Consider the following 19941-nt stretch of genomic DNA (forward strand, 5'->3'; position numbering starts at 1 on the left):
CTCCCCTACCGCCAGTGCCTGAGTAGGCGGGGAAAGAGAGGGGGCGTGACTTAGGCGCAGCCAATCAGCTCTGGAGCAGCGAAAAGGCGGGAAAAAGCGGAACCAAAAGAAGGTTGAGGTGGCACCTGGGACCTAGAGGGGGCAGGACGGGCAGAAGAAAGGCTAACTTCCGGGTGACGCAGACCGGTCTTCCAGAGTACGAGTGTCACCCCAAGACCTATCACCCCCATTTCACACGTCCTTAAAACGGAAGATTCCGATTCTAAGAAGGTATCTTTGCGCCAGAAGTATATCCTCCTAATTCTGAGGGGACAGTTCCTTTTTTAGGCCGTGTTCCCCTCAACTAACCGAGGAGATGCATTTATATGACGACGGAGGTGAATCATCAGGAAGGCCCTTGCTTATAGGGAAATAACCCCAAATCACAAGGACACCCTAAAATATACCCTGAAATGCCTGGGTTCTCTATTATGGGTGCTGTCACCCCAAAAGCTGAGAAGAATTCCTTTGGTTCAGCCCTCCCAGGAGTTCTGACCTGTATTCTAGCATGCCGCGCTGCCCAGAAAACGCCCCCTGGGTCCTCTCACAGAGGAGCCCATTGGCTCCTGTGTCAGGGCCATGGTCCCCAAATATTCCATCCACCTCCAGGACTCCCAGCTGCCCTCTTGCCCTGTGCCCTGACTCGAAGACCCCTGTCACCCCACACCCTTTTGGGAACTTCTCAGCAGCCTTCTTATTCATGTCCCCTATTTCGGAGGTCCCCCAGCAGTCCCCTCACCTTGCATCCCACTTACTCTACTCATAGGACCCCCCAACACTTTCCTCACCTACAACTTAACTCCTAAGCCCCTTTGCCCCAAACCTCCCCATTCCTGGAACCTCCTGCAGCCCTTTCCCCCAACATCCCTCTGCTCTGGGGACCCCAGCAGTCGCAACAAAGGCACTCTCCCACTCCTAGAGTCCCCTGCATCCCTCTCAAACATACCACAAATTCCTGGGCACCTCAGCAGCCCCCCCCCCTCCTGATGACCCCAGCAGCCCCATCATTGGCACCCCTACTCCTGGGAACCTTCGTGGTCTCCTGGGGCCGCTGGCAGCCCCCTTAGCCGCGCCCCTGACCCTAACATCCACTATTCTCTCTTGTTTTGCAGCCACCTGCCCCAGGGGTTCCTGGAGCATCTGGTGGGCTCAGCAGGCAGAGCCCAGCACCCCTGACCTGCCAACCTGGACCCTGGAAGGAGAGTTGTCACCATGCATGTCCCAGAGAGTCTCCAGGACCTGGCTGACAGTGAGGCCGTGCAGTTTCTGAAGAGGCCAAAGATCATGGGGCGGATCTTCGCAGGGGTGAGGGCCTCCCTGGGATGGAAATCGAGAGTTCTCAAGTCTCAGACTCAGTGAGGAGAAAGAGCAGAGGGCAGGGTGGGGTCAGATAGAGAAAGGCAGCCAAAGGGTTATGATCACAGCGCCCCCTATCACTGTGACCCAACCATGGCCCTGAGCTGCTTTGTGGTTGTTGTCAGTGGATTCCAACTCCTGGCCACCTCATATGTGCAGAATAGAACTGTCCCAGAGCATTTTCATGACTGTGACCTTTCAGGACTAAATCGCCAGACCTCTCTTCCAAGGCCCCTTGGGTGGGTTCGAATAGCCAACCTTTCAGCAAGTAGTCAAGCGCTTAACTCTGAATCATTGAGGGATTTTTATTATTTAGTCATAACAAACAACCCTCCAAATTAGGTGTTAGGAACCCCATTTTAGAGATGAGAAAATGAAGTCTCAGAGAAGTTAAAGCATTTTTTTAATGCTGCGCTGTCCAACAAACAGGGTAACCACAAGTTGCGTGTGGCTCTTTACAAGGGGGAGTCAAAAAGTATTGATATTAGGATTCCAGTTCATCCAGGCACGGGTTTCTTCCCAACAAAATGCATTAAAACATACATGTCTCTGTGATGAGTGGATGGCTGCAGCCATGTTCTCTCAGTAACACACTTGTCTTAGTCTCCTGAGGCTGCCTGCAATAAAAAGGTCCAGTCAGAACAGTGGCTTCTGAAAGGATCTGCTGGGCCAGTTAAATTCAAGTCAGAGAGGTCAGCTCAGACAGTATGGCAATTGTTTTTTGGAATTTCGAAGGGGTCACCTTGATAGGTTTTCTGGAAGGACCCAGGACAATCATGGGGGTTTATTAGGAAGAAGTTGTAAAGAAAATGGAAAACTTCACTGCTGAGCAAAAGGCCAGGAAAGTTGCACCACGGCATATTTTTCTATCATGATCTGTGCCTACTCATTCTTCAAGGATTGCAAAGACTGTCATAGGAGAATTTCATTGGGAAACTTTACTCCATCCACCCTACAGCCCTCATCTAGCCGTTTCAGACATCTTTTTGCTCCCCAAACTCAACATTGAGAGGGAACACGATTTGCGTCCTTCGAGGATGCCCAAACTGCATGTGGTGCAAACTGAAGAATGAGGAATTCTTCGGGGAAGGATTAGAGAGAAGGCAGCCCTGCCTTGAGAAGCTAGTTATAGACCTAGACCAGGGGTGGGGAATGTCGAGCCCTCGGGCCTTTTAAGACCCACAAAATCATTTGGTGTAGCCCTGCCAAGGCAACCACAGTTCCTGCCATCACATTGGTTATGTGCTGTGGAGTCGTTCCGATTCATAGCGACCCTGCGTAGGGTTTCTGAGGCTATAAATTCTTTACGGGAACAGAAAACCTCAACTTTCTCCTGCTGATCTTAAGGTTATTATCTCAACGCATAATCACTACGCTACCAGAGCTCCTTAGCCATCACGTTGTTGTTGTTTCTAAGAGCCATTGAGTTGGTTCCGACCCATAGTGACCCTGTATAGGGTTTCTGAGGAGCAGGTGGTGAGCTTGAACTGAACTGCTGACCTTGCGGTTCAAACAACGTTGCAGTCCAGCACATTAACCCACAGCACCACACCAGGCCATCACATTGTTGTTGTTAAGTGCCATCAAGTTGGTTCCGACCCATAACGACCCTGAATAGGGTTTCCGAGAATGTAAATCTTTACGGGAACAGAAAGCCTCATCTTTCTCCCGCGGAGCAGCTGGTAGTTTCAAACTGCTGACCTTGCGGTTCACAGCCCAATTCAGAACCACTACGCTACCACAGCTCCTTAGGCCATCACATTGTTGTGGTTAAGTGCCGTCGAGTCAGTTCTGATCCATAGCGACCCTGTACAGGGTTTCCGAGGCTGTAAATCTTTACGGGAGCAGAAGACCTCATCTTTCTCCCGTGGAGCAGCTGATAATTTCCACATTAGGGATGAGTTAATTAAATGTTTGACCAAATGTAGCAGGCTAATTTTTAAGCTGATAATTTTGTATGGGCCACGGATGATGTTATAAATATCCAAATGGCTGTTGGAAATAAAAAGGTTCCCTATCCCTGACTTGGAGTCCTGGTGTGGCCCTGTAGGTTAATGCACTGTACTGCAAAGTTGGTTTGAACCACAAGGTCTGAGGTTCAAGCTCACCAGTCAGTCCTTGGAAACTCTATACAGGGTCACTATGGGTCAGAACCAACTCAACAGCACTTAACAACAATAACAATCGCTGACCTAGATGGAAGCTATGTAGAGAAACAAAGCTTCCCATTTGGATATTTTGGTTTAATAAAGGTTTCTATGACTTTGTCGCAATACTTTTTGTGACTTACCCTCATAGATAAAATTTTCAATTCATGAAAATTTAAAAACTCAGCTTCTTAAGGAAACGAAATTGAAATGAACAGCTGAGATAGCAGATGGTGTGTTGTCGCTGTGCCCCAGGCCAGGCCCTTGTCATGCATTCATTCATTTATTAGCCCTTACCACATTCCTGAGGAGCCCTGGTGGTGCACCCATTAAGCGCGCGGCTGCAAACTGAAAAGTCTGCAGTTTGAACCCACCCAGTGGTTCTGTGGTAGAGAAGACCTGGTGATCGGCCTAGGAAACCCTATGAGGCAGATGTACTCTGTCACACATGGGGTTAACATGAGTCAAAAGTTAACTCCCGGGCACTGAAGAACAACAACAAAGGCTGATGGGAACTTGGACCCATTGTTGTCCTCACCCAAGAGAAGATTGGGGTTAGGTACAAATTCTACCTCCCATGGCGAAGAATATTGAAAGTCCCATGGACTGCCAGAAGCACAAACAAATCTGTCCTTGAAAGAAGTACAGCCAGAATGCTCCTTGGAAGCATCTCTCATACTTCGGACATGTTATCAGGAGGGTCTAGTCCCTGGAGAAGGACGTCAACGAAAGATGGATTGACACAGTGGCGGCAGCAGTGGACTCAGGTGTAATGACAATTGCGAGGATGGCACAGGACCGGACTGTGTTTCGTTCTATTGTGCATTAGGTCGCTGTGAGTCAGAACTGACTCAACGTTACCTAACAACATATTACTACATCCCAGCTCTGGATTCCTTACTGGTGTCATCGTCTCTACTAACCATGACCCTAAGACAGGTACTATTACCCTAGTCTGACCCAAGAAAGAAGTCCTCGTAACACAGTGATTAATACTGTGGGCTGCTGACCCCAAGGTCAGCGGTTCGAATCTACAGCCCCTCCTCAAGAGGCAGATGAGGACTTCTACTCCCATAAAGATGTACAGCCTCAGAAACCCCAGGGGGCAGTTCTACTCTGTCCTCTATGGTCGCTATGGGTTGGAATCAACTTGAAGGCAGTGAGTTTGGTTTGAATTTAGAGCCAAGGGAAAAACTGAGGCCCACAGAGGTGGAGTGACTTGTCCAAGGACATCACCAAGCTGACAAGCAAGTCCAACTCGGCTCCACCAAGCTCCATCAGGCAATCTCCACAGCCTGGAAAGGCAGGGCGGGTGGTGAGGGAGAAGGAGGCCCAGCTGGTGTGGACCACGTGGAAGGAGGCAGGGCAGGGAAGGGCCAAGCGATCGTGCCAGACGTTTTGGTCACGGACTCTGCCCACTGCTTCCGTCCTCCCTTCCTGCGCCCTCACCGCCTCCCCCCTGGTCCGGGCCCTCGCCAGGGAGTCTCTGGGCAGCTGGCGCTCTTGTCCTTCTCACTGCCGCCTGCCAGCTGGTGCCATAACTGATGAATCTTTGCTCCCTCCCTGGGGACAGGCCAGGGAGGGTGTGGAAGGAGACGGGACTGGAGCAAGTGGGGGGGAACGATGAGGACTGAGGCTCCGGTGGAGTTCAGGTCCCTCTGGCCTCACTGAGCCCCCTGCCTGCCTGCCACCTGCCCTGTGCTATGGGCCCCGGGGGCCCTTGGGCAGCCTCTGGGGCCAGTGGACAGATGGCCCACAACCTGGAAGTCAGGAGGGTGGACTCCAGTCTCCCGACCTTGAAAGGGCACATCCCCTCTCTGAGCAAGTCACAGTACAAGTTGACGTCAAGTCCATTCCAACTCACACTGACCCTACAGGACGGAGTAGACCCGCCCCATCGGGTTTCCAAGATTGTAAATCTTTAAGGAAGCAGCTGGTAGGTTCAAACTGCTCACCTTTCAGTTAGCTGTTGACCACTTAATGAGTGTATCACCAGGATTCCTCGGCAAGTCAGCAGAACTGCCATTTTCATCAGCACCTACCAATGCTAAGTCCCCGCGCCCACATGCCCACTCTGCCCGGAGCACAGGGCCAGCCTGGGAGACAGGTTCCTGGAGGCAGCGCAGACTTGACCCAAGGCCACACAGTTGGTGCGTGGCTGACGACGTCAGGCCCCTGCACCGTAATGCCTTCCATTCATCACCTGTGAAAGAGAAAGGAATTAATCTCAACCACCTCTTGGGACTGGCGCCAGGCGACAGGGAGGTCAGGTGGCGCAGGTAAAATGAATGTGGCTCCCAGTTGATGGATGTACTCACCAGCCCTGCACTTGGCACTGCCTCCAATCAGCAGGCAAGTATGTGCCCCTTCCATGGGCTTGGTTTTCGGCTCCAGGACAGCAGAGAAGACCCCTCACAGACTCCCATGATCCAATGAGATCATGGACATATATTCCTCTCGCTAAGGCAGCCATCTATTTCCACACTTTTCATTTTCCTGATCTACTTTAATTCTTTTGATGTTTTCATGAAGGAGTCCTGGTATCTCAATAGTTAAGCGCTCAGTGTTCTGCCCCCATAAAGATGAAAAATCCAAAAACCATACCCATCACCCTCGAGTTGATTCTGTCTCCCAGCGACCCTAGAAAGTAAAACTGTCCCATAGGGTCTCCAAGGTTGTCATCTTGACAGAAGCTGACTGCCACAGCTTTGTGGTGGGGGGTTTGAACCTCCAACCTTTCGGTGGACAGTCACAAGTGCATTTGTGCCACTAGGATTCCTTCCATGATTATAGTCTTAAAAACCCTATAAGGCAGTTCTACTTTGTCACACAGAGTAGATGGCACTCATCAACAACAATATTTTCATTATGATTCCTTCTTTAACCTGTGAGTTTATTTTAGAACGCATGTGTGTCGGTTTTAATGCCAAAATGTAAGGGGGATTGTTGTTAGCTGCCATCCGATTGATTCCAACTCAGGGCAAGCCCATGTGTTTCAGAGTAGGGTCTTCAAAACCTGTGACCTTTCAGATGCGGGTCACCAGACTCTTCTTCCAAGGTGCCTCTGGGTGGGTTCGAACCACCACAACTCTTGACTGGTAGTCAAGTGTTGAACTGTTTGTGCCACCCGAAGGAAGACTCCTTCCTTTGGTTACTGTTGAAGTGTTAGATGTTGTTGAGAGCAGGAAAGGAATGCAAAGCTAAGAGGAGACTGAAATGGTTAGGTTCATTTGCCGTCACTGTCCTCGCTCTGAAGGGCAGGACAAGAGAAGGAAGCGAAGCGAGGGGGCAAAGTCAAGCATTCTCTCCACTTACATTGGTGAGGTCCAGTCAGGCGCTGGGTACTAGGGACCTTGTCCTGAGGAGTTTGAGTTTAAATGAAGGGCCAATTTTCAATGGTCCTTTTCCCTCACCCCCATGCCCCCACATCCAATCAATCACTACATCCAATTTTATGTCCTAAATATCACTGGGCTCTCCAGGGCTGCGGTTTCAGTGTTTCTGACCACAGTGTTTTTGGCGACCCTCCCTGGGCTGTCAGCCTCTTATTGTGCTGGCTTTGATCCCCCAGCCACTTGGCTCCAGAGGTTTTCTATCACCCTGCCCCATCCAGGTCTGACTCTCACCCTCCCTTGTTCAAATGTCTCGGATGCAGAAAATCACACTGGGGTTAAGAAACATCACTCACTGCCCATGCCAGTTTAGTCCTTCAGCCTGGTGCCCCTTGCGGACCCTGTGGGCTGGTTCTTGCTCACTTTTGCAGCCTCCTCACACAGCAGACTCCTCAAATGGAATTTCTCCCTGATCCCCGAAGGAGCCCCACTCGGCAGCAGCTGGCTTTTACACATGCTGGTTGTCCTGCCTGGTATACCCTTTCCCTTCTCTTGGTCAGAAAAAGAAAGACCCTCATTCGTTAAGGATCACTTCAAATGTCCCCTTAACCAGTTGCTATCAAGTTGATTCCTATTCCTGGTGACTGCTTGTTTGTCAGAGGAGAACTGTGCTCCCTAGGATCTCCAATGGCTGATCTTTCAGAAGTGGCTCGCCAAGCCTTTCTTCCAAAGCATCACCGGGTGGACTCGAACCACAAACTTTTTGGTTAGCAGCTACATGTGTTAACCATTTATACCATCCGGGGATAGAGTGTCCCCTTTGTTGTTGTTAGTCATGACTTAGGGCAACCTTAAGCGTTATCAAGTAGAACTGTACCAGGAGGGTTTCTTGGCCGAAATCTTTACAAAAGTGGATCACCAAGACTTTCCTTCCATAGCACTGCTGGCTAGGTTCAAACCACCAAGCTTTAGATTAGCTTTTTTTGGTCACTGTTGGGTACCGTCCAGTTGATTCCAACTCCTAGGACCCCATGTGACAGAGTAGAACTGCCCTATGAAATTTCTGATGGATTTGAACCACACGGTCAACATTCTTGGGAGAAAGATGAGGCTTTCTGCTCCTGTAAAGATTTACAGTCTCAAAAACCTTGTATAGGGTCACTGTGAGTCGGAAGCGACTCAACAGCACACAACAACAACATAGGGCTTTGGAGGCTGCTGTCTTTATGGGAGCAGATCCCTAGGTCTTCTCTCATGGAACCACTGGATGGCTTCGTAGCATCCACCTTTCCATTAGCAGCCAAGCACTTAACCATTGTGCCTTGAGGACTCCGTTTTTAGATTAGGAGTAGAGCACAAGCAGAACCCACAAGGTGAGCAGTTCAAACCCACCAGCTGCTCCTCGGAAACCCTAAACACGGTTGCTATGAGTTGGAATCAACTCAACAGCGCTTAGCTACAACAGGGACCTTAATTCCCTCTTAACACTTTCTAAGTGCGGCCCTATGACCTCAGTTCCAGCTCAAAACTTGACCTCATCCACCCCAGGCCTCAACCTCTACATGGCTCTAGAGGGGTCTTTCTACACCTACAGTCAGCTGTGTGCCTCCCCTGCTAATGAGCCTCCCATGGCTCCCTAGTGCCCTCCAGACAATGTCCATGTTCCTAAGTCCATTTTTCACCCCCTTTCTTTTTTAAATGTTAATTTTTTATTGTGAACTCCGTGTAGGTTTTCAGAGCAAATCATTCATACACAATTCGTATACATTTTGTTGCAGCTCACTGAATACAATCTCCACAGTGTGGCCTCACTTCCTCCTTGCGGTTTCTGTTTCCATTCCTCCTTGCCTTCCTAGCCCTTCTTGCCTTCTGACCTTTGTCCTTGGGTAAATGCTGCCCTGTTGATTTCAAATGCTTGTGAATTCTGGGGAGTGCTACTTCACTAGTGTCATTGCTCCCCTTTAGACCTGTCTATTATCTGGGTAAAAATTGAACCACAAGAATGAATTCAGTCCCAGTCTCGGGGGTTCCACCAGTCTCTAATCTGATCAGTAGGCCTGCTCTATTTTGATTTTGACTTTGGTTCCACATTTTTCTCCCACTCTTTCCAGAACCTTCTAATTCATTCCCTTTCAGAGTAGTCAGTAGTGGTAGCTGGTCTCAGGGTCATAGAAGTTGAGGTTCATTTGTTTCCATGCATCTTTGATTTCTTCACTCTTCTTGGCTCCAGCTGGGGCCTTCTTGATTTGGCCTGCCTCTCCAGCCACCTCCCTCATGCCCACCACCTGCCCCCTCATTCTGTTCCCTGCTTCAGTAGGAATGACTAGCTTTTCCATTTTCCAAACCTTCTCCCCAGCCTTGCCTGAGCCTCCTCCCCACTTTCTCCTGGATAATCCCTCATGCCTCAGGACTCCCTAACTCCTCTCCTCATAGGTACCACCTCCTCCAGAAAGCCTTCCTCGACCACCTTCCATTCCTGCCCCAGCCCCCTACCACACACCACACACAGTCCCTCCCATAGCTGCTGCCCATGTTGCTTTTGTGACTGTCTGCGACTAGTCACCGGAGTTGAAATTTTGAGCCCCTTCCTGAGAGGAGTTTGGCTTAGGACCAGGCAGTGGAAAAAGAAAACCCCAAACAAATCCACTGCCATGGAGTCGATTCCAACTCACAGCAACCCTACAGGACGGAGTAGAACTGCTCCATAGGGTTTCCAAGGCTGTCATCTGTAAAGAAAAAACCCTGGTGGCTCAGTGGCTAAGCACTCAGCTGCTAACCAAAAGATTAGCAGTGTGAACCCACCAGCAACTCCATGGAAGAAAGCTGTGTCCATCTGCTTCCATCAAGATGGCAGCCTTGGAAACCCTGTGGAGTGAGTCATTCTAGTCCGTCCTGTAGGGTCACTATGAGTCAGAATTGACTCCATGGCAGTAGGTTTGGGTTTGGTTTTGTGTTTTTATCTTTGCAAAGCAGATTTCCAGGCCTTTCTTTCGTGGTACCACTGGTGAATTCAAACCACCACCACCTCTTTTGGTTAGCAGCTGATCATGTAAGTGCTGCGCCACCAGGATAATCTGTTATTGTTGTGTGCTGTTGAGTTGGTTCCAACTCACAGAGACTCTGTGTAGGATTTCCAAGGCTGTAAATCTTTATGAGAGCAGAAATCCTCATCTTTCTCCTGTGGAGGGCCAGGTAGATTCGAATTGCTGATCCTTCAGTTAGCAGCCCAGCGTGTAACCCAGTACTCCACCAGGGCTCTGGGCAGTCTGTTCTGGCTGTTTATTATACTTCTTTATGTTTTTCTGTTTAATTTTTTTAAATGTTTTATTGTGAATTATGTGATAGTTTACATGGGAGAACATTAGTTTTACATTCATTCTATCGTATATCGTTTCATTGCCATGGTTACAATCCCCTCCATGCATCATCAACCAACCAAAGGGTATACCCTGCAAGCCTGCCCCCCTCCCCTGGTCATCAACACACAGCCCTTCTCCCTGTCTGGATCTAAAGTCCCCTGCTGCTCCATCTCTCCACATCATCGTCTCTGCCTCCATCTCAGGCATCACTGCTTCTCTGGGTAGGGTCCCGCCCTCCGCTCTTCTCCATTGATGGTCCCAGGGACCTCTGCTCCTAGACTGAAAAGTTAATCACTTCCCTCCTTGCTATAAAACGTCAACCTTTATATTTCCAACACTCACAGTCAGTCCTGGTAACAATTATTCACTATTGTATCACAAGAGACCCTTCTGCATTTCATTTCATCAGCCCCGCCTAGACAGATTGGATACTACTCAGTGGAGATTCCACCTTCCTCCACACCCTCTGGATCTAGGTTTCCTCTTGAAAGCTTGTAAGCCAGTCACTTCTTGCCTTTGCATTCTGCTTAATTTTTAATGTTTTATAATATTTAAAAGGAAAATCAATCATGAGCAGGAATGGGTCACGCAGGGAGGGCAGAAAGAGAAGTAGCAAGCTGACAGCAGAGCTTGGGGACTGAGAGAACCATCCCGGTAGCAAATGCTTCTCAAACTCTCTCTATGTCTAGGCACTTTGCTGAGCATCTCATCAGGCCACTTGTGGCTTGGGGTGAGGTAGGGGTGAGATGTAAGAGATGATGTTAGGGAAGTAAGAGAGTAGAGACCACGAAGGCCTCGAAGGCCAAGACCACACAGGGACCTCCACAGCCAGGTTCCGGGCTGGGACTCTGTCCTGGAGCACTAGGGAGCCATGAAAGACATATGAGCAGGGGAGGAGCAGGGGGCAGTGCTGGGTGGAGACAAACCCCTCTAGAGTCTCATTTATGTGTCTATTTTATACCAGTGCCAAGCTGTTTTGCTGACTATAGCTTTAGAGTATGTATTAACAGCAGATGTGTGAGTTCTATTTTGTTCTTCAGAACTGCTTTGACTCTTCGGGGCCTCTAGCTGGTCCATACAAAACTAATGATAGTTTTTCTTTCTGTTTAATAAAGAAGACTGTTGGAATTTGGATCAGGATTGATCAAGACCACTTTGGGTAGTATTGATGTTTTCACACTCTTGTTTATCAATCCATAAATACGGACTGTCTTTCCCTCTTTTCAGATCTTCTGTCCTCTCTTTTAGCAGTGGTTCACAGGCCTTCACCTCTCCACTGAGATTTATTCCTACGTTATTTTATTCGCTTTGAAGTGATGATCAACGGGATTATTTCCTTAATTTCTCTTTCTGATTTCTCACTACTGGTATATAGAAACCTACCTAATTTTTTGTGTGGGAACCTTCTACTCTGCAACTTTGCTAAATTCTGTTAGTTCTCGAAGTTTTCTTGTTGGGGGGTTTCTACACACAGGATCGTGTCATCTGGGAAGAGATCATTGGACTTCTGTCTTTCATTCTGCTTTGTTGTTGTTAGGTGCTGTCAGCTTGGCTCCAGTTCCTAGACACACTATGCACAACACAACAAAACCCTGCTTGGTCCTGCGCCATCCTCACAATCATTGTTACACTTGAGTCCTTTGCTGCTACCACTGTGCCAGTCTGTGTCCTTGGAGGTCTTCCTCTTTTCTGCTGACCCCTCACTTTACTAAGCGTGATGTCCATCTCCAGGGACTGGTCCCTCCTGATGACATTGCTGAAGTATGAGAGACCAAGTCTTGCCATCCTAGCTTCTAAGGAGCAATCCTGCTGTATTTCTTCCAAGACAGATTTGTTGTCTTTCTGGCAGTCCATGGTACTTAGAATAGTCTTCTCCAACACCAATGCATCAACTCTTCTATGGCCTTCCTTGTTCACCGTCCAATTTTCACATGCATATGAGGCAATGGAAAATTCCATGGCTTGGGTCAGACACACCTTAGTCCTCAAACTGCTTTGGATACTTTTTATTCCTTTCTCCTGCCATACTGCTCTGACTGAGAAAGACCCCTCTGGGGCCGTGTGCAGATGGACTGAGGGGCAGACTGGAAACCAGGGGGTTGAGAAGGAGGAGATGGTGGCAGGGGTCTGGGGAGGAGGCAGAGGTGAGTGTCCAGGGGAGAGAGCTGAGGGGTAGGAAAGGAGGCCTGATAGAATGGAGGAGGAAGGCAGGGGATGAACAGCCAGGGGCAGAAGGATAGGCATAGAGGTTGCAGCTCTGAGGGATGAGGAGGAAGGAGGGAGACGGCCCTGTGGCCAGGCAGAAGGCAGGGGACACAGAGAATCAGCGGGTATGGAGGACGTGTCTGATCCGCCCTGAGCCAAGAAACCTCCTGGTGCCCCCACAGGTTTTCTCCCTGGTGGTCTTCTCCTCCCTGATGACAGACGGCTACCAGAACAAGACGGAATCCCCGCAGCTGCACTGTGTCCTCAACAGTAACTCTGTGGCCTGCAACTTCGCCGTGGGCACTGGCCTGCTGACCTTCTTCAGCTGCTTGGCCTTCCTCATGCTGGATGCCCACGAGGGCCGCATCGCCAGCTCACGCTTCAAGATGGCCTTCCAGGTCCTGGACTTCATCCTGGCCGGTGAGCCCTCCTCAGCTTCCCCACTCCATATCCCTCTTCTCACCCTTCACACTCAGTGTTATGGTCACTTCTTTTGATATCCAGCTAGTTCTAGAAGCTTCTCCTCCCCTGCCCCACCTTCAGAGTCTGTGGGTGGCACAAATGGTTAAGTGCTCAATGACTCGATGACAAGCCCAGAGGCGCCTCGGAACACAGGCCTGGTGCTCTGCTCCTGAAAGGTTCCACTCAGCCCACACGGGTTCGCCATGAGTTGGAGCTGGCTCAGAGACAGCTGTCGTGTCCTGAACATGACACGGAGTGTGAGACCAGTGCAGGACTGGGCACTGCTTCTTTCTGTTGTCCAGGGGGTCGCTGGAGTCAGAGCTGACTCAACAGCCCCTAACAATCCAAGCCCAGCTACCCCCTGACATTTGCAGCCTTTCTCCACAGCACAGCACCAGAAATGAAAGGGGCCTTGGAGATGCTGTGGATTAAGCAGTGGGCTGCCAGCCAAAAAGTCACTGTTTCACACCACTCACCAGTGGCTCCCAGGGAGAACGCCCCTTGCAGTCTGCTCTTGTAGAGATGCCAGTTTAGGAAACCCTGTGGGCAGTTCTACTCTGTCCCACACGGTCTCTATGAGGGGGAATGGACGCGAGGACAGTGAGTTTGATGTTTAAGTTAGAAGCTCTAGCTGCACAATGGTTAAGTGCTTGGCTTCTAACCGAGAGGTAGGTGGTTCGAACCCACCAACCGCTCCATGGGATGACAGCCTAGGGAACCTTACCTAGGCAGTACCATTCTGTCACATGAGGCCACCATGTGGCAAACGGGGGTCACCAATCACAAGTCAGGCTCCCTCTAGGCTGCGAGCAGAGTGCTTACCAGGGCATTCTGTGGATTGAAGCCTGGATCTACCATGAAGTGGCTGTGGGGTCAATTACAAACTCCTCAGGCCTCAGTCTCCCCTTCTGTGAAATGGGAGTTAGAGCAGGGTTTCTGTGGGGTGAAGTGGATAAGGCATGGGGAGCCCCGTCCTTGACTCCCAGGAAATGTTACCTTCATCCCATCAGCCTCAGAAAGCCCTGCAGGGTGGGGAGTGAGGTCTCCTTCCAGCTCTGCCTGAAACATAAAGAAGGGAGGAGGTTCTCAGAAGGCCACAGAGTGAGTGAGTGGGGGCTGAGGAGGCCCAGAACCCCACTTCCAGCCTGTAGTCATCTCTGCTGTTGCTGTTGGGTACTGCTGAGTACTGGACTCCTTGCAACCCCATAAGGGTCCCTGGTGGGCTGTGAGTTAGGAACAGGGCTGCTAACTGCAAGCTTGGCAGTTCAAGCCCAACAGTTGCTCCTCAGGAAGAAAATAAGAGCCCGACTGCTCCCATCAAGATTTACAGTCTCGGAGACCCCAGGTGTCACTATGGGTGGGAATTAACTCGATGACAGTGGGTTTGGTTTGGAGCGACCCCAGGGGACAAAGTACACACAACACCCAGGTGGATTTTCCTTGACTGAGTTTTACGAGTAGATTGGCCAGGCTTTTCTTCCTAGTCTGACTTAGTCTTGAAGCTCCACTGAAAGCTGTCCACCGTGGGCAACCCTGCTGGTCTCCGGACAACTGGTGACCTCTCTCCCAGCATCACAGCCACACACAAGCCACAGCAGCGGGACACAAGGGGGTGGCCCACGTGGCAATGGGAGCTGCTGCTTTGTTGGACACCATGCCTGCCGTCACTTCAGGAGGTCTAAGCACGGGAACCCCAGTGGCCCTCCCCTTGACTCTGCTCTCTCCTTACTGCCCGGCAGTCATCTGGGCCTGCGTCTGGTTCGTGGGCTTCTGCTTCCTGGCCAACCAGTGGCAGCGCTCTCAGCCATGGGAATTTCTGCTGGGGAGCAGCAGCGCCAAGGCCGCCATCGCCTTCTCATTCTTCTCCATCCCCGTCTGGGTGAGCACCCTCCCCAGCCTGGTCCTGGGGCACCTCAGCAGGTGGCAGGGGGGAGGTCTAGAAGGCGGGGTCCCCTGGTCTTTGGGAGCCCTCTCAGAGATGTGGGGTATATTAGAGAGAAGGCAGATACCCATTAGGTGCAAGGCTGGGTATCAGCTCTCCTAACTGCCCTGTGCACCAAACTCTCAGGAGGCCCAGCTGTAATCTTTATAAAAGCTGACAGACTATTTCTCCCACGAACAGCTGGTGAATTCAAACCGGCAACCTCTCGGCTAGCAGCTTAGAGCTTAACTACTGTGCCATCTGGGCTCCTAGCAGTGACCTGCAGAGAAAGTGTCCCCCTATGGGGCTACTGGCCAGCACCCCCACTAGCCTCCAATCACCCTTCTCTGCCCACAGATCTTCCAGGCCTACGTGGTATTCCGGGAACTCTGGGCAGACGCCCCGGTCCCCTACAAGCGCTCCCTGGACGAGGGGGCTGTGGTGCTGACCACTCTCTCCCCACCCTTGGCCGCCAGCCCCTCCAGCTCTTCCACTTCCGGCCCCAACAGCATGAACTACACCACCTCTGCCCTCTCTCCCTACCTGAGCACACCCAAGGCTCCCCGCCTCGCCATGATGCCCGACAACTGAGCACCCCAGTAAAGAGACACCCTCCCTCCAGGGGGTTTCTGATACAGCCCTGGGTCCCGCTCTGATCTGTTCCTCTCGGATCTTGGTTGGGGGGCAGGGAAAAATCCTACCCAGGCACCTCATCTCTGCGCTTTCCACCCACCAATATCAAACCGCTGTTGCTCAGTGCATTCCCAATCATAGCGACCCTATATGACAGAGTAGAACTGCCCCCGTAGGGTACCCAAGGTGGCCCTATGGGTTAGACACTGGGCTGCACAAGGCCAGTGGTTCAAACCCATTGTCCAGTCTGCAGGATGTAAGCTAAACTGTTTCTAGTACCCGCATTAAAAAAAAGTAAAACAAAGTAAGTGCAATCCATGTTAGTAATTTTTTTTTTTTCATTTAACCCAATCTGCCACAAATAACACATTAGCTTTACATTTTTCCCTACTAAGTTGTCAAAGACCATTGCAGTTTGCACTGATGTTAAGTCTCAGTTCAGACCTCAAGAGCTCAATAATCACATGAAACAGATAGCTGGCTCTTGGAGCTTTCTGTTTTTTCCAGTGCAATCAGACACCCATGATTTTTTTATTTTTCTTAATATGTAATCAGTTGGCAACTAGTATCAAAAAAAAAAAAAAAAATTAAACAACAAGCAAAAATAACCTTAATGTGCAGGCGAAACAAATCATGCCCACATGTAGGAACCACTGGGCCTGCAGATGGCTGGTTTACAATCAGGAGAAAGTGAGGAGTTATAAGGAATCAGCCTTGGGCCCATGACCCCTTCTGTGGCAGGCCTGAACTCAGTGCTGGAAGAGCAGGGCCAGAGGGTGGGCAGCAGTCCTGAGTTCTAGTCACCATTGTATCACCAACTGCAGAACGTTGGACATACGTCTTAGTTTTCTACCAGAAAATCCACTGCTGTCCAAACAATCCTGACTCATGGCAACCCCACGTGTTACAGAGTAGAGCGGTACGCCACAGAGTTTTCTTGGCTGAGGTCTTTACAGAAACAGATCACCAGGTCTTATTCTGCATCGTCCACTGGGTGGGTTCCAACTGTCAACACTGTCATTTGGCCACTGGCAAACCGTTAAAGAGCCCTGGTGGCACCATAGAATAGTAAGCACTGGACTGCTAATCATATGGTCATCACCCAAACCCACCAGCTGCTTCATGTGAGAAAGAAGACTTTCTGCTCCTATAACAATTTACAGCCTCAGCAACCCTAAACAAGGGTGCTCTGAGTCAGACTCCGCTCAATGGATTTGGTTTTTTGATTGGTCACCAAGAGACCTCCTGGTTGGCTACTGCCGCTTTCACAGAAATACCACAAGCAGTTGAGTCTAAGGAACAGAAAAGTATGTTCTCCCAGTTCAAGAGTCTCAAAGTCAGAATTCAGGATGCCAGCTCTCAGGGGAAGCTCTCTCCATGAACTCAGGAGAAAGGTTTTTGCCTCCCATATTGTCCAGCGGAGCTTAGAGATCTGCACCTGGCAGCAATCCGAACCCAGTGTGCACACAGCTCACTGTCTCAGAGCCGTAAGTCAGCCTGCACTGACAAGGCCTCATAAACAGAAGGGAGAAAACTTCCCAGACAAGATCATATTTGGGACTGGCACAATTCAATCCATCACAACCTATCCCCATGTTTCTCTGGGCCTGAGTTGTGGGCCAGGCATGGAAACAGCTGGCCCAGATCTCCACTCATGGTTTTCTGACTGTTTTCAAAGAGGTGCCTGGGGTTGAGCAAACAGGTGCCAACAGTCAACTTAAGCATAGTGAGCCCATGTACAAGGGACCCAAGTGCTGCTCAGTCCTCTGCCATCCCCACAATGAACTCTGAAGGGTGGGACCATTGTGATACGTAGGTTTTCATTAACTAGTTTTCTGTAGGTTGCCTGGTCTTTCTTCCTAGCCCCTTACCTTAGTCTGAAAGCTCCAGTGAAACCTGCTCAGCATCCTCACAACACACACACAACTGACAGAAGGGTGGTGGCTATGCATGAGGTACATTGGCTGCGAATCGAACCTGAGTCTCCCACATAGAAGAGAATTCTATCACTAAACCACCACTGCCCTTGGCATGTATTAATTGCTCTGTACAGGGCTGCTATGGGTCGGAACTGACTCGATGGCACTGAACAACAAAACTCCAACTACCTGCCTCCTGAATGAGCCCCGGAGCGTGAATTCCGCTGTAACAAAAAGGTTAGGGGTTTGTGTCCACCCAGAAGTACATCAGGACAAAGATCTGGCAACCTACTTCTGAACAATCAGTCACTGAAAACTGGATGGAGGACTGTTCTACTCTTGACACCCACGGGGTTGTGTCCTCATGAGTCAGGATGAACTTGATGGCAACTGGTCTTGCCTGGTGATCAGAGAACTGCCCTACGGGTGAGCTAGAAGCCAAACCTGGTGAAGCAGAGGTCAGGAATGCCTTAGGAGACAGCTCCGGTAGTGTAATGGTTACCAGTGGGGCTGCTAACCTCAAGGCAATTCAAAACTATCAGTTATTCTGCGGGAGAAGGATGAGGCTTTCTGCCCCCGTAAATATTTACAACCTCGGAAACCCTATGCAGGGTTGCTATGAGTCCGAACCGACTCCAAGGCACCACCACTACCACCAGGGAGTTTGACTCCATCAGGGAGTCAAAAACACAAGACTTTAAAAGAGATCATTTTAACGCAAGTGAAGGAGATAGGCCAGATAGATATGAAGCCAATCTAGAGACTCAGAAATATTTCAACTCCACCAAATTCTGCCCCAACCCCCAAAAACAATGCCCTCTAACAAATGGGAACCACCACTTAGCCAAGTCCTGGGGACACTGGTGAAAAGCTCCCATTCCATCTATTCAGCACCAGCCATCTGCTGCCACCAAGAAATGAGGGCCCAGCGTTGTCAGACTGACAGGTTCTCTGGAGCAGCCAGAAACCCGGATTCTAATGGAAAAATCTGGCTTTTAAAGCCTGGCAACCCATTCCATTTTCTGATAGGAAAACAGAGTATGGGATTCAACAAAATGCAACAGCCAGCCAAAAACAAAATAAAACAAAACAAAAAAGGAGGGTGGGCAGGACTGTCAAATTATAAGTCCCCACAAGAATGCTCTTGAAGGTCCTTTGCAACACCGAGATTCTGGAAAGTTCTGAACCTATAGAAGCAAACTCTCTAGGAGTTTCTGTAAAACTTCTTCCTCATGGAGCCGTGAGAATCCAGGATGCAGCTAAACATCTTGAGGAACCAATATCTCACCTTCCTGAGTCTGGTTGCCTGTGAATAACTGATGGAGCAAAAGCAGAGGCAAAGATGGGGACCGGAAAGACCCTCCCATATGTTTCCTATTATTGCTGTAACAAAAACACCACAAATATTTAACACAGAAAAATGCATTTTCACACCGTTGAGGCTCCAAGTCTGAATTCAGGTTTCTGGCTCTAAGGGAAGGTCCTTGTCTCTTCAGCTTCTGTTGGTTCCTTGGTGGTCTCCACATGGGCTTAGCATCTACCTTCTCCCATTTCAGGTTGCTTCAGCTACTCCTTTTATATTTTGTGCTTGACTAACTCAAGGCACGCCCTCATCCTGCCTCATTCCCATATATCATATGTTATAAACATACAAGGGGGCTTCAAAAAGTTTATGCAAAACTTGCAGTATCTTTTCCTTCCACTATTACACAAATTTTTCAAGGTCCCTCATATTTTGTGGGGGATTCAATCTACAACCCACTCCCACCCCAGAAACACCATGAGACAGAACAAGAGTAGCGAAAGAGAGAGGCGTTATTTTCCTCTGTTTATTTCAAGAAAACAAAGAATCAGCCATCAATTCTGTACAAAAACTTGGCGTCAGAGAGTGGTGATCTTAGGCTGGCCCTCCATCCCCTCCATATGCCAAAAACAATCAGAAAAAGACCAAAAAAACCCCAAACGCTGGGAAAAAAAAAGAAAACGAGGAGCCCTTCCCTGGCCTCCCCCACCCCATCTGCCCCTTTCCCAGAGAGAAGGGCCTGGGGACGGGGGTTGTTGTTGGGGGCCAGGCTGGGTGTGGGGTGTCAGAAGATTTAGTGTTTGGCACCCGTTGAGGTCCGGGAAGGGTGTATGGAAGGGAGTAGAGGGTTCCAGGCGAGGGGAAGACAAGGGAAAAAGACCCTGCCCCCTGCCCCGTCCCATTGGATACTGCAGAAAACAGTTTATAAAAATCAGGGGCCAGAGAGGAAAGAGAGGAGGCCTCAGAATCAAAAACTAAAGAGTGAAAAGATTTTTGTGTGTGTGGTTTTTTTTTTTTTCTTCTCCAAAAGACCAAGAACTACAAACAGCCCAGGTCCTGAGTTTCTCCAGGACTTGGGTCCTTCGCTGCCTCCCGAACCCCAGCAGGAGGGGGGATGGGGCGCGGGGAGAGATGGGTTCTTTAAAAAGTCACCCCCAGGTGGGCAGCAGGCACCCCGCACCCTCCTGTGCCTCTCAGCGGCGTCGTCCTCAGCGTCGTCGTCATCGTTCCTGCCGCCGCCGAGGAGAGGGGTCTCAGGGCCCGGG

General features: G+C 49.9%; 1 protein-coding gene across 1 annotated transcript; it reads left to right on the top strand.

The window, feature by feature from the left end:
- Nucleotides 1–1251: 1251 nt before the first annotated feature.
- On the top strand, nt 1252–15412 carry SYNGR4 (synaptogyrin 4). Its single transcript, XM_006868156.1, has 4 exons — nt 1252–1344; nt 12621–12858; nt 14640–14779; nt 15179–15412. Exons 1-4 carry the CDS (start codon nt 1252–1254, stop codon nt 15410–15412), a joined length of 705 nt encoding a protein of 234 aa, XP_006868218.1.
- The last annotated feature ends 4529 nt before the right edge of the window (nt 15413–19941 follow it).

Source organism: Chrysochloris asiatica, unplaced genomic scaffold (assembly GCF_000296735.1).
Source record: "Chrysochloris asiatica unplaced genomic scaffold, ChrAsi1.0 scaffold00116, whole genome shotgun sequence".
In the NCBI taxonomy this organism is placed as follows: domain Eukaryota; kingdom Metazoa; phylum Chordata; class Mammalia; order Afrosoricida; family Chrysochloridae; genus Chrysochloris; species Chrysochloris asiatica.

What these genes read in the sequence shown, in the direction of transcription:
- SYNGR4 (XM_006868156.1), top strand. Translation starts at nt 1,252, where the DNA reads ATGCATGTCCCAGAGAGTCTCCAGGACCTGGCTGACAGTGAGGCCGTG. An exon ending in TGGGGCGGATCTTCGCAGGG is followed by an intron (nt 1,345 to 12,620) that starts GTGAGGGCCTCC and finishes GTGCCCCCACAG; the next exon opens with GTTTTCTCCCTGGTGGTCTT. An exon ending in TCTTCTCCATCCCCGTCTGG is followed by an intron (nt 14,780 to 15,178) that starts GTGAGCACCCTC and finishes CTCTGCCCACAG; the next exon opens with ATCTTCCAGGCCTACGTGGT.